The sequence below is a fragment of the Lygodium microphyllum genome, chromosome 23 (assembly GCF_053477565.2).
Source record: "Lygodium microphyllum isolate KBCC chromosome 23, Lygodium_microphyllum_v1.1.10, whole genome shotgun sequence".
In the NCBI taxonomy this organism is placed as follows: Eukaryota; Viridiplantae; Streptophyta; class Polypodiopsida; order Schizaeales; family Lygodiaceae; genus Lygodium; species Lygodium microphyllum.
Window position 1 is genome coordinate 112,728,162 of NC_141157.1, and position 17,111 is coordinate 112,745,272.

General features: G+C 40.5%; 1 protein-coding gene across 2 annotated transcripts in view; it reads right to left on the reverse strand.

The window, feature by feature from the left end:
* Positions 1–3,474: 3,474 nt before the first annotated feature.
* The window catches only part of LOC148016633 (fumarate hydratase 1, mitochondrial-like), an 89,332-nt gene continuing 75,695 nt past the window's right edge, over positions 3,475–17,111 (reverse strand). For both annotated transcript variants that reach the window (XM_087663641.1, XM_087663642.1), the window contains 9 exons: positions 9,349–9,430; positions 9,078–9,172; positions 8,907–8,973; positions 8,779–8,829; positions 4,786–4,881; positions 4,256–4,354; positions 4,109–4,138; positions 3,946–4,011; positions 3,475–3,852 (listed from right to left, as the gene is read on the reverse strand). In XM_087663641.1, the coding sequence (XP_087519767.1) occupies positions 3,766–3,852; positions 3,946–4,011; positions 4,109–4,138; positions 4,256–4,354; positions 4,786–4,881; positions 8,779–8,829; positions 8,907–8,973; positions 9,078–9,172; positions 9,349–9,430 (673 nt within the window). In that variant the 3' untranslated portion in view covers positions 3,475–3,765. The remainder of the gene's footprint in view (positions 3,853–3,945; positions 4,012–4,108; positions 4,139–4,255; positions 4,355–4,785; positions 4,882–8,778; positions 8,830–8,906; positions 8,974–9,077; positions 9,173–9,348; positions 9,431–17,111) is intronic.

The following is a 17,111-nucleotide window of genomic DNA, read 5'->3' on the forward strand; positions in this document are numbered from 1 at the left end:
ACCTTTCCATTGAATTGTTCTTCCCGTGGAAGCTGGCATAGCAAAAGGTCTTCGAGTAAGAAGCATTGATGACGAACATAAATATTATTATTAAAAAATTTACTATAAATCAATCTCAGTCAATCAATGCACAGTGGACAAGCCTTAGAGCCCTTGACAAATAAACTAACACAGAAGTAATCACTTTAGTTTGTGTATTGTGAGCTTGAATACAAACTTGAAGTCCATATAAACTGAATGAAAGTCATATAGACGTGAGCAAAAATTTTAACCTAGAGGTCATGGATAGTCCAAGCTACAACACTATAAACTTTGAATCTTTTCTTGCCTTTAGGCTTGGACACATTGACCACATCTATCCTATTCTATAAAGCTTGTAGGTCATTGATAAGAAACTATAGATATGCGTTCATGTTTTTAACTTAGGATTTGCTCGAGAACATAAAAGAAACATCAAATGTTCTTTTTTAATGCAAAGGAAAGGCCATTTTCTTGAGCGCATGGAGAAGGAATTGACACTATCCAATATTACACCCATCTTGATATTATATGGCGGCAATACTAGGAAGAATGTATTCTTCTCTATCTCGCAAGTTGGCCATGATTTGGCATGCGATGGCAAATCTCCTTCACTCTCCTCTTACCAACTTTATGGCTCAACAACGAGCACCCTATGAAAAGGGGAGGTGAAGACAAAGGGATGTAAAACATGACAAGGGAAAATTTTATCATTTCTTTAACGTGTCCAAGACCCATGATGAGGCCACATGTGGAGGGGCAGGGGCTACCCCACACACTTGGGAGGAAATGACAGCGAGGTTGTCTAACTGTCCTAATATGCCAACAAGGGGGGGTTGGGAGGGGAGGAGGTAGGGATATGGCAACCTAATAAGGTGCTAGTTCCTCCCATGTTATCCCCCCTTATAGCTGGTATTATTATTACTACTATTATTATTACTATTACTTGGCTATCTTACTAAGTTACAACTAACTTTATACTAATTTGTTTTTAATCCCCTAACTATCCTAATTAACTAACTTACCAAGTCCAATTATACTAGCACTAACTTTATATTTCTCTTGAACCTCACTGTCGTTATTTTAATCGATAATTATACTAGCACTAACTTAATATTTCTCTTGAACCTCACTGCCTTTATTTTAACATATAATTATACTAGAAATTAGCATTTATGTGTGGCCATTACACTTATTCCAATATTTTGAGAGGGTTTCACTAATGACCCTTGAGAAGCAATGTGGGCACATTTCATTCTATTCCCCTTAAAGAACTCAAGATATACTCATTAGAAAACTTGGGAATACTAATTTCTATGCCATAATTCATTTTGTTCAAATTGTATTACATTTTGCTCATTGGCTATTTGCAAGATCTACAAGGACCTTACTTAAGTTTCTAAATCTATTATATCCTTCAAAATGTTTGATCAAAGTCTAATTCACCAAAAATGGTGAACCTTCAAGCCACATCACATGCTTCATTCTTGTAGTTCCTTTGCTTTATGTACTCAACACCTTCTTGAGCATGAAAAGTCTAATTCACCAAAAATGGTGAACCTTCAAGCCACATCACATGCTTCATTTTTGCAGCTCCTTTGCTTACATACTTAGCACCTTCTTGAGCATGAAGACAAGGACAACATAAGAGCACAATGGCCGCATGGGGAGTGGTGTGCCATGGTGGCTACCCCACACAAAGTCAAGAGAAAATGACAAGAACAATGTGCTAATATGGCTAGAAGGGCAAGGAAGTGCATATGGTAGTCTAATAAGGTGTTGGCTCCTCCATATTATCCCCCTCATAACTAGTCATTTTCTTCTTCTTCATCTTACTTGGCTATGATATTGAGCTTACAACTAAAACATCTTATTTAGTCGACTGACAAAAACTTTATTAACTAATTTGCTTTTAATCTCTTAACTATTTTAATTAACTAATTTACCAAGCCCAATTCTATTAGCACTAACTTAATTCATATTGAACCTTAGTGCCCTTTTTTTTAACCTACAAGTATGCTAAACATAGCATTTACATGTGCTTTGGGAAGAAATATGGTTACATCTCATTCTCTTTCCCCAAGAGAAATCAAGATGTTCTCATTTTGAGAAAATTTGGAGATACTAATTTCTAAGATATAATTTATTTTGTTCAAATAGCATTACATTTTACTCATCAGCTATTTACAAGATGTACAAGGATCTTTATTAAGTTATTGCATCTATTAACTCCTTTTTGGATCAAAGCCTAGTTCACCAAAAATGGCAAGCTTCAAACCACGCCATGTGCTTCATATTTGTGACTTCTTTTCCTTGCTTGCTCACCATTTTCTTGAGGAGACTTAGGGTATTCAACTTGCAAATATCCTAGCTCATCACATTAGAAGCACAGATGATTGGGACATCCCTTTTACATATGCCCAAGTTCACTGCATTTACCACATTGTTGATAAGTAGCTCGACTATTCAAATCATCAAAGCAGTTTAACCTAGCTTCCTCTATAGCATAGATAATGTTTTTGAAGGTAAGTTGTATCCCATTAAGTCCTATCAAAGGCTTGTTTGGATAAGATCACCCTCCAAATTGGTCAGCCTCATGCATTCAAGGCAACCATTTAGAGGTTCTTTCAACTCGTGGCAAAACTTGATAACCTGTTATTCAATGGATATCTTAGTGAGGTATATCATGAGGGTTATGAATTTGGAGTAATAAACCTCTGGCATCAAGTCTCCAATGCATGGCTTAAATCTCCAAGCATGTCCTTCAATAGCCATTCCTTCCCCATCACAGTTGCTGAATGTCTTCATGTAGTGACCTGATTGGTAACGAAGTGGTGTAGGATCTTGATGTGGCACTATGCCTCTTGGGAGGCTCAACTGCATTGGATATAAAGCATGCCTGCATCTTCATTAAAATACATCGAATGTTTCCTTGCATGCATGAGATTTTGTTATTTGTTATCATATTTGTTGGGCACCTGCAATGGCATGAGCATTTGTCAAGAGGCACCTGCACTAGCACAATCTTTATAGCGCAAGGATGCCCAAAGTGAGCTATTACTGCACAGTAAGATCCATATCCAACAGCTTTTGAAGCATGCAGCTCTTCTAAGGCTCTTGCTGGCCATTGCTTTTCCAGAGTATTGTCCCTCTTTACCCTCATCTTCCATCTTTGCTACGTCATCTTTATCATTGCCCATTCGCAATTGTGGCACATTATCCAGTACCCATTAACAATTTTCATTGACTTCAAACATGATAGGTTTGGCAACAAGACCTGGAAATGTGTACCTCTTCACATTGTGATGCAAGGCTACATCCAGAATGGAAGAGGATTCCTAAAAGCTCTCACGAAAGAACTAGTTGTACTACTACTAGTCAGCTCACACTTCTAAGGAAGCACCCAATCATTAAAAGGAGCAAGCACAAACAGGTGCACATACAAAAAGAGCACATTGAGCCAAAGAACATCAAATGACAAACCACACATGCCCACGAATGCTGAATTTATTTCTGCCATGTCAAGACCGAAATTTGGGTTACAAAATCTTTTCTGCAATGCTATTCCATTCCCTCGTGTAGATCTATGTATCACAAAAATCTCACTCTGCCATTGGACCCACAATAATGAGCCGCTTGGTTAAAAGGTCCTCAAATGTTACTAATCATATGGTGAGACTTCCCATTCCAATTGGGGAAGTTCAGATTATCGATATGCAGACCCCCTCCTGACTGCTTTTATTGATATCAATCTGAAGGTCCCAGCATTTTCTCTGGCACCACATAGTTATCAAACTCTTCCTCTGTAAGAACCCCCAGCTTCAATGCACAATCCTAACAACAAAACAACGGTACCAAAAATGCCCTTGATTTAGGTATTTCAGCGAGTGGCATAGAATATGCTGCAAACTCAGATAACTGTCTTACTTTGAGTGTTGTTCCTTCTTTGTGTGCTGTCTTTGCAACCAAAGCTGCCTTGTCATAGCCAATTATCTACACCACCCCAAAGAAAACAAGACTTTCAATAGAACTCCACTATATATTTTACTTCCAAAATGACCAAAGTTTTTAGTAACACATTGAAACTTACTGGATTCAATGCAGTTACAAGCATCAACGACTGCACATGCACCAAAGCATCTCATCATCAATTGAAATCACAATATTTGTAAAATAATTCTCTGTAAATCGGTCATCTTCAAACATGTGCACAGGATGAAAGGAAGAAAACACAGACCTCACGTAAAAGCTGTGAAATTCGCCGCCGGTTGGCTTGAATGCCAACAACACAATTTTTCCTGAAGGATTCTGCAGCATCTCCCAACAACCGCAATGACTGCAGACAAACGAACAATCCTTTCAAAGCAGTCAGGACCTAACATAATAAACAGTGTAGCAGCACATTTGCCAACCATTTATAGCTAATATAATAAACAGTCAGGACCTAATATAATAAACAGTGTAGCAGCACATTTGCCAACCATTTATAGCTACATGTACATGCTTGATGCATTACTTAACACGATCACTACATTTATGTTTAGAAAAATGTGGCCCATTCTAAACATAAAGGTGATCAGAATACAATGGGCTGCACACATTTCTAAACGTAAATGTGATCAGAATATCTTATCTAAAAGCTTTATTTCAGAGCGTAAACATCTTGTGCAATTACAAGATTAAAGAGACACCTCCTGACCGTATGATTCCCTTCAAACACAAACAGCAGCCATTGGAAAAAATAAAATCAGCTATCATCAAACTTACCTGAAGGACAGCATTGGCAAGAAGTGGCTTGAAGACATTGAGCTCAAAATGACCACTAGCACCCCCCACAGTGATTGCCACATGGTTTCCCATAACCTTAACATAGTCAAAAAAACAAACACCACGCTTAAACTCTCATGACCAACACAAGATGCCCCCACTCCCTTCCCTCCCTATCCCTGAAGTTATCTTTGTTTGAAGGACTAAACTCAAGAACCAATTCTACTTCCTTAAATCAAAAAGAAGTGAACTGAAGAACTGATTCTACTTCCCTAGATCAAAAAGTAAATTCAAGAACTGATTCAACTTCACTAAATTAACAATATTGCAAGACAATAGAGGGACGAAATAATTAAACTAGTTCCCATATTAGACTAATATGTTTTAAAATTGCAAGTCTATCAAACTTATGATGTTAACTCCCTATGCTATTGCTTACAAGGTAGAATCTGCACAACTACATCAGAACTTTATTCAGTATTGCTGCTGCTAAAATTATCTAAAATGTCCCTCTCCTGCTGCTCATTCCTCCCTTTGGACTATCCCCTTTCACCTAACAAATTCATGTTCCCTCCCCATTCCCATGCTACTATACTCCGAAAGTCTACATGAGGGTCAGGCAGCACACAACACTCTTTCAACCCCTTGTCAACCCTCACTGTCAAGTACCCTTGAGAGACTTGGACAAGCCTTACATCCATCAAGATCCAGCACTTCCGATGCCATGAGACTTATGGATATCCAAATTATGGGTTGAGATGTGCAAGATATATGGATGTCCGTATACCTCATACCATAAGAGTGACCATTTGTGAGAGTACTGAGATTGAAGAAGGTAGAGCAGCAAAACAGAGATACCACTACTTATTCAGAGAGGGTTTCAGACCACTTAGTTAGATGATGGATTACCTAATGGCACCTTTCCCTAGGTGGTTTTGTCACATGACCAACTTATATGGATCCCTCATATAGCATCTGGAGTGCCTTTGCACAAATCTGTGCACCTTCCCACATCACTAAAACAAAGACAGGTAGACACGAAGGCATGGTCCCAAAGAACCATACATGTCAACTATGTTCTCAAGAGGTAAGAGTCAAAGGAGCATTACAATTTGTACACCATAACATAGTATATTATGAGATTTGCGAGAATACATTGCCTTTCCTAGGAAGGTTCTAGACCTCTGTAGAGCTAACATAAGCATTACATACTGAATTAGCCACTTAAGACAGCCCCAAAAATGCTTAATTAGTGAAAACCCTAAAATGGTACGCAATTCGAGAGAGTTTTAAAATGGTGCATGGTACAAGGTCCTAGAACTTTCTATAAATAGGCATGCTGCCCTCCATTCAGTCCAATCTCGTTTTAGCAGGTTTCAAGCCCGCTAGCTTCGCTGCCCACACCCCATTCACAGAGGACATCTCTACTGAAGCTAACCATTGTTGTCTACATCCATCAAGCGCCTATTTCCAGCCTTCATCGCACAGTTTACACCACTTATTGCTGCTGTCCAGCCTAGAAGACTACTGCAGACCACTTGCCTGCTGCCACGTGGCAGCCAACTGCTGCATTTTTACCTGCTGGCTAATGCCCTGCTCCAATCAATCGCAGATCTGCCTGTGTTTTCATTAGCTGGCTGCCATTCAGGCTGCCACATCATCACCTGCAGCTGCATTGACTGTTTTCTCTCTCCTCTATCAGTCTGACACTAAACCCGGCACTACACACTGCTGTGTTTGCTGCTGTCCAACATATGGAGGCAGCCTTGCTGCATTTCGGGATCCATCAAGAGTACGACACACTCTCCCAGTCACCACCTCTACCTCAGTCCTCAAGACACGAGTTCAGGGTACAGTTTTCATTCTTGCACAATTTGTTTGCTGCATGAGCATTCTACATTCAGCATTCAATCATTGATTCAAATTTCCACTGTGTCCATTGTCTCCAAGTTACCCTAACCCTAAGTATATTCTTGTTCTCTTCCATGAAACCTTGGCCTTTGATCTAAAAGCCCTTCACAAGAAACAAGAACAACAGGAGAGCAAGATGACTTTACACACAGCTTCACCACATCATCATGATGCTCCCAAGCCTAGCACATTGAGACACAATAGAGTGGGCTTCACAACTTGCTCCTCCATCCAACATAACCGGAGAGTCTTCGGACTACCATGGAGTTCCCAAACCATATGAGATCTCACGATCCGAATACAATCTCATCCTCGTGTATCGCGCTCAACAACAAATTGCCAATAAATTTGAGTTTTCCCCTTTACGTTCGGTGCACCAATCTAATGATTTTGCAAAAAAGATGGAAGCTTCACAATGGATTAGTCATCCTGACGTGGAAACTTGCATGGAGTACAAACCATTTTCCTCCCTACCACCATCATCTTCATCTTTACCTCTTTCATCTTTTCCACACACATCTCCACCTTCGTTCACTCCTATGTCAAATACGCATGTTACTACTTGTCAATCTTTTCATCTTATTTCCTCTTTTCCACAAGATATTGGTAATGCTCATGATGAGAGAACTCTTCGAACTAAGTATTGGTCCATTAGCCCCAAAGAGGATAGATTTTTCCAATTGTTCTTAAGAAAAGGTAAGCAAAAGTTGCAAGAATGCATTTAAATGTTAATACATCTTCTAACTTTGGTTACTCAACAAAGGAGACATTGAAACCTTCAAACTTTATGACACAATGAAAGGATAATTTGCAAACATTATACATGCATTAAGATTTGCTAGGCACCGATTAGGATTTCTTGTACTATTTTGTAATATTCATTAAGATTTGCTACCTATGGATTAGAATTTGTTGTGCTACATGTCATCAAACCAAACCCCTAACTCTAATTATGTAGTAACACAATATAATGTGATGTCTCAAATATCATGCATTGCAATGTGACATATGGTTGTACAACCCTTGGGCTTGCTACTCCAGCCTTTATTACAATAGGTACACTGTTTTATACAGGTTTTGTACTTGCTGTGACCTTTTGAATGTGGTGGCTATGTCAAACCTTTTATGGAGGTCTATGCCCTTTTGGTGTATGTTAAATGGTTGATAGTGTGTACCATTCTTGCCCTTTGGTTCACCATCATCAACAGCAGCTGCTTATCGTGTAATCTCACTGTTTGCAATCTACGTTCCTACCCTAAAGCTTATGTTGGTTTCAAGGCGAGGCAAGCAGAAAGGCAACTTGCTGAACCATTGTATACAACCGTCGGAGTTAGTGTACTCCTGTGATGTTACTCCAATCAATAAAACCAGCAAGGGAGTGATGTATGGTCAACTGCAACTAGTCTAGTGTCTATGCAAGCCTACTTGGCCTTGTTGTCTCTATTTTAGCTCATTTTCAGATACATTTATGGAGTCAGTGGATGTTATAAATACACAATGGTTGTAATTAAGCCATCAAATCAGCAATAAACAACCATGCATTGTGTGATAAAATGTGCATCTGGCGCATCCACATGCATCAAGCAGTCAGAAACGAATATGACTGAGACGCAATCTGATGAGCCTGTTAAGATATATGTATATGCCGTTGTGTTCAGCTTGTTGGTTCAGCTCAAGCTGTTCTTAGCTGAGCTGTTATTAATTGACGAAGTGGTTCCAGTTATGGCACCAAGGCAAACTCAAAAAAGATGATGTTTCATTGAATTTATTTCAGTAGAATTCTTCAAGTTGCTGTGCTGCAATCCAAAAACTTTTGAAGTTAATCATGGAGGCATCTTCATATAAGAGGCCATAATAAGGACCTACTAAAGGGTTGAAGAAATTCTAGCATTGAAGCTTGATTCAAAAGTCCACACATGCTTATTATATTTGCTGAGTGCTCTAACCTAACAATAGTCAGGAGAGTTTTAGTTATATTCCTCTAGTTTTTTAATTCACTGCACCATTTAGTAAAGACGAGACAAAAAGTCAATTCCACCAAACACAAGGCTATAACCCAATCCAAGAGCTTGCAGTCAGTACCTGAGCGCAAACCATGGTCATTGCTTCACATTGGGTTGGGTTCACCTTGCCCTGCAGCACACCATCAATCAATCTTCTCAATAGTTGTCACAAGATTATGTTAATCTCAACAGGAGAGACATACATACAGGCATTATACTGCTGCCAGGTTCGTTTTCTGGAAGGAGCAATTCTCCTAATCCACAACGAGGGCCGCTACACAAGTAAAGCCATATTTAGCAAAAATGAAGAGACAGGCATATTATTTTCAAACAAACTACAGCAGTTTCTGATATCTATGAGTTCCATATTGTCATCACCTGCCAAGAAAACGGATATCATTGGCAATCTTGTTCAATGAAGCTGCAATTGTATTTAATGCACCGCTGAGCTCCACAATGGCATCATGGGCTGCCTGATGAAGGATATAAGGCAGGTAAACAGTTGGGATGCTTAGGAAATCACGATCACTAAGCTTTAAAATCCACATGTATAAGCATGCAGGCATCCTTATTCAACAACTATGAGAGCTTTGAGCTTGTAACCACTGATCCACTCTCAATCTTATAAAAGCCATGCAACATGAACTACCAAAGCTTCAAACTTGTTCTCAGCAGTGACAAAAGGCAGATTGGTTTCCGCAGCTACGGCCTCTGCAAGCTTTTTGTCAAATCTGCAATGATAAAAACATGATGATAATTACCCCAAACTAAACAATTATAAGTGTGCTTCACTTCATAGCTTGAAAATCATGAGCTATATTTTTATCATACTCTTAATTTCTGGAGCCTGAAGAAATCAAGTGAACATACAAATACGAGAACCAAGTTGACACCTGTCATAATGGATTAACTCTGTAAGACCTGTCACAGTGTGATTAACTCCACAAGACCCATTACTTTGACTATATTGCATTTATTATTACTCCCAGATATTTTCTAAGGACAAAGGGTTGTTTTCCATGCTTGAAGCCACTTCATATAATCAGCCTCTTCCACTTTTAATTGGTTTGCACCCCAACATCAATTCCTGCTGTAATACAGCCCATAGCCAATGGAGCAAAGAGTGGAGCGCTGCTGGAGCAAGGCAATGACTAGGGTGCCCACAAAGGTGATATGTACATAGCTTACGGGTGGATTGCATGTCCTTTTGGCCTTTAAGAGCAAGGTACACATACTTGCAAGTGAAACAAGGCACTTGGGTATTTATTGGGGAAGATTTTTAATCACCTACAAGTGCTACAGACTATTTCAGGTCTTATACAAGTTGTTACGGTGAAACAAGGCACTACAAGTCGTTGAGAAACCACTTCTTTAGTTTACACACTTCATTTAGGGTTTCGCATTGACAACCCCAAAAAGGATTTGTATCCACATTTTGGCCTCCTTTTTAGTGAGCGCCCACACAGTGGTGTGCCACCCTAGACAACTCATGTCTATAAATAGGCAATCACTTCATTCATTCTTACCACTCTCTTCAATCACTCTTCACCACCTTCTTCGGTCACCACCACCACTTTCCTTCTCTCACCAACCCCTTTCAATACCCTCACACCCCTTTAACAAGATATTGCTCTTCATGGCTCGTGATTACAATGGGGTTGCCATCTGTATTTTTTTTCATGTACAAACAATAATCTGCATGGCTGTGTGTAAACCCATGAGAGAGCATAAAAGTATTAAACTTTTTGTACCACTGTCGTGGTGCTTGCTTCAACCCATACAAGCTATGTTTTAGTTTACACACACAACTACTCTTTTCCAAGAACTACAAAGCCCTCCAGCTCTTTCATGTAGATCTCCTCATCAATGTCACCATACAAAAAAGTTGTTTTCACATCCATTTGATACAGCTCTAAATCCAATACAGCAGTGAGAGCAAAAAGCACACCTAGAGTAGTCATCTTCACAATAGGTGAGAAGACCTCTTGGAAGTCAATCCCTTCCTTTTGTGCGTACCCTTTGGCAACCAGTCTTACCTTGTACTTGGGTTTTCCATCAATTGGCTTTACTTTGTAAACCCATTTGTTTGGAAGAGACTCTCCTCCATTGGGCAATGACACAAGATCCCAAGTATCATTAGCATACAGAGATTTAATATCTTCTTGCATAGCTAGCTCCCACTTACTACTGAATTTGCATGACTTGGCCTCCTTATATGTAAGAGGCTCACCCTCATCTGTAAGCATCACATAGTGCAAAGAGGGGTCATACCTATGTGGCTGCCTTCTTAAGCGTGTGGACCTGCGTACCCAATGATCTACATTCTCAAGAATCGAGTCTACAGTTGAGGGCATGTTATTTTCAACATTTATTGGCTGTTGTAAGCCATTTTCAGCATGCTGTTCATGTTGTACAGCACCTTCATTTTCATTTCCAGCACCTGCATTTTCATAATCAACAAGTCTATTTTGATATCCTTACCTCCTTGTGCTTCTATTTGCTATCCATCATCATCTGGCTCAAAAATAACCAGCTGATTATCAGTTTCAACCTGTGGTACAGCATCATGAGGCTCATCATTTGAAGTAATAGATGGCTGCAAATTCTGAACTTTGACATTTTTCATGTCTTCATCAAAGGCTAAAGTACTTTTCAGCAACTTTGCCTCATTAAACATAACATTATGGCTGTAAACAATTTTCTTGGACTGTGGTAACCACACTCTATAGCCAAATTCACCCTCATCACCATAGCCCATGAAAATGCATTTGGTGGATTTCGGGTCAAGTTTACTCCTCAACTCATCTCTAACATGCACAAAACCATCACAACCAAATATCCGTAAATGGTTATATGAGGCCAACTTGCAAAACCAAACCTCCTCAAGGATGCCATTATTTAAGGGATTGTTTGAAGAGCGGTTGCAAATGTGAACCCCGGTTTTAAGTGCCTCTTCCCAAAAATCATGAGGGAGATTAGCAGTGGACAACATGCACCGCACTCTCACATAAAGCCCTATTGTATCTTTCGGCCACACCATTTGAAGAAGGGCTGTAAGGAGCTGTAAGCTCCGTCTAGATTCCATGCAAGTCACAAAAAGAATTAAACTTAGTAGATGTGAACTCACCCCTATTATCAGTTCTCAAGCATTTCACCTTACTACCTGTTTGAGCGGTCACAAATGCATGAAAAGTTTTAAAAACAGCAAACACTTCTCTTTTCTTTTTGAATGGGTATACCCAAATCTTCCTAGAACAATCATCAATAAAAGAGATAAAATATGCAACACCACCAAACGATTTCACGGACATACTACATACATCAAAATGCACTAAGTCCAAGACATTGGACTTACGAGAGACACCAAAGTAAAGGAATTTTTCATATGCTTTTTAGACTGATAGTCATTACAAAAATCAAGTTTAGAGCCTTTTCCATCAACCCTCTTCAAAGAGGTAAGGATATCAAGTTCTTTCTGGCTCATATACCCTAATCTCTTGTGCCACAACTCTAAATGACAGCCAATTTCAAAAACTGCAAGAAACTTGCCATTCAAAGCTTTACAGTGTAAACAATACAAAGTGCCCTTCTTGGTTCCTTTTGCAATTAGCATGGAACCCATTTTCAATTTCCGCAAACCACCACCAAACAGTGTAGTATAACCATGCAAGTCAAGCTGTCCAACAAATAGTAAACTCTTCTTGATGCCAGGCACGTATCTAACATCTTTCAACACAAGCTCTTGCCCATTATCCAAAGACAAGTGTGCAGTGCCTATCCCATCAATGCTGCAAGCATGGTTATTTCCAAGATATACTTTTCCATAGTTGCCTGCATTGAACATAGCAAAACACTCTAAACAAGGAGTTACATGGAAAGAGGCACCAAAGTCTACAATCCAAGTCAAAGTGACACCATCATCAACTAACAAAAGTGCATCGATCACATCAGCCTTAGTAATCTGCATATCTTGCATGTGACATAGAAGGGCATCATAATCTACTGCACTTAGTACATCAACCTCTACATCCGAGAGCTCCTCTATGACTACACTGGAGGCCACATTGGCCTTTTCCTTGCCTTTAGCTACCTCAGATACATTTGTCTTATCCTCTTTCTTCTTTTTGTCTCCTGCATTCTTCTCTCTCTGTTGTTCCTTCTTGTAGTACCTACAATCAGGCTTCTTGTGGCCCTTCCAACCACACTAACAAGTAACATCACTCTTTTCATTTCCTTTGCTCTTGCTTCTGCTTCTTTGTCCAACATATGCATTTTTCTTTTCAGACCTACCTCTAACATTGTAAGCTAAATTGTTGCCTTCTCCACTAGACTTACGTCTAATTTCTTCATTCAAGATTGAGCCCCTCACACCATCATATGAGAGATTGGGGTTATTACTAAGAGAAACTACCAATGTCTCCCAGGAATCAAGCAATGTCATGATCAGAAAGATCACCTTCAACTTATCATCAAAATCCAAATTAGCATCATTGAGCTGATTTAAAATACCAATAAATGCACTCAAGTACTCACCTACAGGCTTGGACTCATCCAGCTACATATTCACGAACTTGCGCATTTAATGCACCTGATTAACAAGTGTGGTCATCTCATAGGTAGTTTTCAACTTCTCCCATATTGCATGACTAGTACACGGCCAACAATAAACCTCTGCTGTTTTTACATAAACCAGCCACCACACAGGTAAATACTGCAAAATTTTACCGAAATCTGCACAAAATCCCAGATTTCCAGTCCAACAGTGCGTAAATGACAGCCAATCTGACCCAATTGGACAAAATTTCTTCAATACATGAAAAGCCCCAATTTTTACTCCAATGTCGAGAAATTTTACTCGGATTAGCAAAATTCCAACAAATTTGGCAAAATCCCCAATTTAACTGAGGTCAACATGCACAATGTTTGCAAATTCTGACACAAATATCACTGTCAAGCATAAACAGCATCAAATCTAGGAAAAGCCCCAGATTTCCCGAAGTAGATTTGCATAGATTTATGATCTATGCTTATGCCAGTGAACGCCCAGAAGGGGAGAAATAAAAATGAACTGAAATTTTTATTTTTTTTAAATGATTTTGAGCAGCAAGGGGGGGGGGGGGGGGGGGGGGGGGGGGGGTTTTGGGATTTAGCCTTCCCGTCTCATTGCATCAGTCCGTCACATGACGTGACCTATTGCCTGTCCGCTGGCGCCGGCTCATCGCAACTGGTCCTGATCGCAAGCAGTTCGTCTATCCCATCAACCTGTCGCCTAGGCCTGTCCATTCGCCTGCGACTATAGTCCTTACCTGCTCTTGTCACGCCTGACCTAACATGCAATATTGCGTATCACCTGCTTTGCTGCGAGTGCTTCCTACAATTGTAGCCTGCGGCTATTGCCTGCACCTCAGCAGCCCGTTTGATCCGTCGGTCTCAACTCTGTGCAATGACTGCCGGCTTGTACCGTCGACCTCTGATTTTAGTTGTTGAGAGCGCTAGAGAGGAAGCGTGGATTTGCAGGAAAAGTGTGCAGGTAAGTGAGAGCAAGAGAGAGAGAGAGTACGATCTGATTTGGGTGTACCAACAATGTGTTGGTACACAAAGAATAAAATGTATTCATACTTAGGGCACGTAAGGGTGCATTCACATATACAACATAATAATACATGTGTATAATACACAGAGATAAATAAAGGACCTTTACATCCCAATAGTTTCTCAACACCCCCTCATAGGCCCAAAAAGGGAGGAAGAAAGAGGAGCAAAGAGAGATACGAAGATATAGAGGATCCCGAAGACCCAAGACTTCCACCTGAAAAGTAACTATAGTAACAAATCGTAGGCTGGATAAACTATAGAACTTGACTCCACCTCGGGAGAGAAGCCACTAGCTCCGCAACTCCATGCTAGAAGGAATTCGAAGGCCTCATCACCAAGTCACGGTTGAACCTTGATCTAGGTGGTACCTGAAGATCCTAGGTATCAGTAGGAGAAACGACAACACAAAGATAGCCATCCTGAAAGAGTAAATGGTGTGGAAATACTTCATGATGAGTAGGTGTCCCCCTTTGATGGTGAAGGTGCAGGGGCCCCCTCTGAAGCCACAGAAGTAGAAGCCCCCTCTGAGGGCAAAGAGAGGACATCCCCCTCTGTCTTCCCCTCTATTAGAGAGAGGGAATCTAAAATCTCATGGATCACAAACTCCAAATCATTTGATGACGAAGGAAGTGCCATCGATCGTATCAAATAAGGTATCTGGGGTGGCAAAGATGTAAAAGAACTCCTAGAGTTGGCCTCTCAAACCTGAGTAGTCAAGGGTGGGAAAAAGTGAGGCTCATACTAAGCCAAGGGTAGGCAACAATAGGTGTCTCTCAATGGAGTGAACTATGGACCCAAAGTAATGGAAGGACTCAAATAGCCACTCTCTCTTGAAGAAGTGGACTGTCGAGAGAACGGTATCCAACAATCATTGTCTCTCGATGGAGTGGACTGCAGAACCACAAGTTGTCAAGGTGGCATTCCCACAACCCTAGAAGAAGTCAAAACAACCTCCATAGCACATTGTTGTAGTCGCGAGGAGGCCACGGCACCTAACAATCCTCCTTTTACTCGAGAGGACTTAGTGCGCATCAGATGCATTTGATTGCCTTGAGCATAAAAATCTAAAAGCCAGTGTAGAGAATAAACTCTATGGCCCAAAAGGGAGAGATAGCACAAGTGCCTGGGAATGGACACATATACTCAAGCAGTGTAGGGAGCAAAGGTCCATGTTAACACGCATTCATGGGAGGTGCGATGATGCCGGAAGAGGAGCACCCAGTGGTTTGTCCATTTGCTTGTGGAAAAGTCATAACTAACGGAGTGTCAACCTGTAAAAGGAGGGTGGGAGAAAGAGAAAGAGAAGGGTATCTCTATCTCTTGGTGGTGCAATGGAAATAAAGAGGAAAATCAATAGATGATGTTGAACCTGCAACCTATCTTTTCCTTCTCTGAATAACACCGTCTTTAACTCTCTAAGCTCCTACACTCAGATACCATGTCAAGATAACAAGTACGCTCTGATACCATGTCAAGATATGCAACAGTACAAAGAGACAGTAGGGTTTGTGAGGAGAAACACAATGTGTGTATAGTAAACACTGAGAAAGAAGAGAAACTTAGAAACACAAAAGAACACGGTGATAATGCACAAATCATGCTATGTGAAGAAAAGATAATACAGTGGAGCCAAAGCTCAAAAGATGGCTGCATTGTCCTATCTAAATCAAGCAATAGCACTTGTGGGGAATCTACACATCGAAGGGAGTGAAACACTGTCCTCCGAGCAGTGGACTAGGCTACAAAGTGCAGTAATAAAATGTAGCAATAGAATGCGACAGTAGAACGCCGCAATAAAACGCGGCAATAGAATGCCGCAATAAATCGCCAAGTGGGGATGGATGAAAGGTGGAAGGTGGCCACGAACTACAATGTCCCCCAATAGGGGTGTGAGCACAGTAGCAAGGAGAGAGAAGGATGTCGAAATGACGGAAGAAGAGTGGTAAATGAATGAGAAGAGAGATGTGAAATGAATGGAGAGGCGGCCTATTTATAGACCTCACCTGTCTAGGGTGGCATATCACTATGTGGACGCCCACTAATAAAAGTGCCCAAAATGAGGGCACCAACCCTTTTTGGGACTATCAGTGCAAAACCCTAACTGAGGTGGATACATGGAAGAAGTGGTTTCTCAACAAATCCCTCTCCATGGGCTTCTCGTGCGATTACTATGCCCACGCCTAGTCAGTCTATGCACACATTCAAATCCACTATACACACTTCTCACATGCATGGTGGGCACACTGTGAAATGAATGGAGAGGCGGCCTATTTATAGGCCTCAGTTGTCTAGGGTGGCACATCACTACGTTGGCGCTCACTGATAAAAGTGTCCAAAATGAGGACACCAACCCTTTTTGGGACTATCAATGAGAAACCTTAACTAAGGTGGATACATGGAAGAAGTGGGTTCTCAATAAATCCCTCCTCCATAGGCTTCTCATGCGATTACTATGGCCACACCTAGTCAGTCCAAGCCCACATTCAAATACAGTATGCACACTTCTCACATGCATGGTGGGCAAACTGGACCCAATCCCAAAGTATACTCCATTCACCCACCCTATCCATCTTATTCGAGTGTCGAGCTAAGAAATCTACTACATGCTGATTAGCCTCTTAAACAGTCCCAAAACATGTTTATTTAATGAAAAATGCAAAAATAGTATGTGACTCGAGAGTTTTAGTGAAACCCTAATTTACCAAATGCTAAAGCTATAAAAGTTATTAAATGCATCATCCTAAAGCAACTCTATGCTTGGGCTTTTTTAACTCAAAATAGGGAGGATCCATCCACATCTATAAATAGACAAGCTAC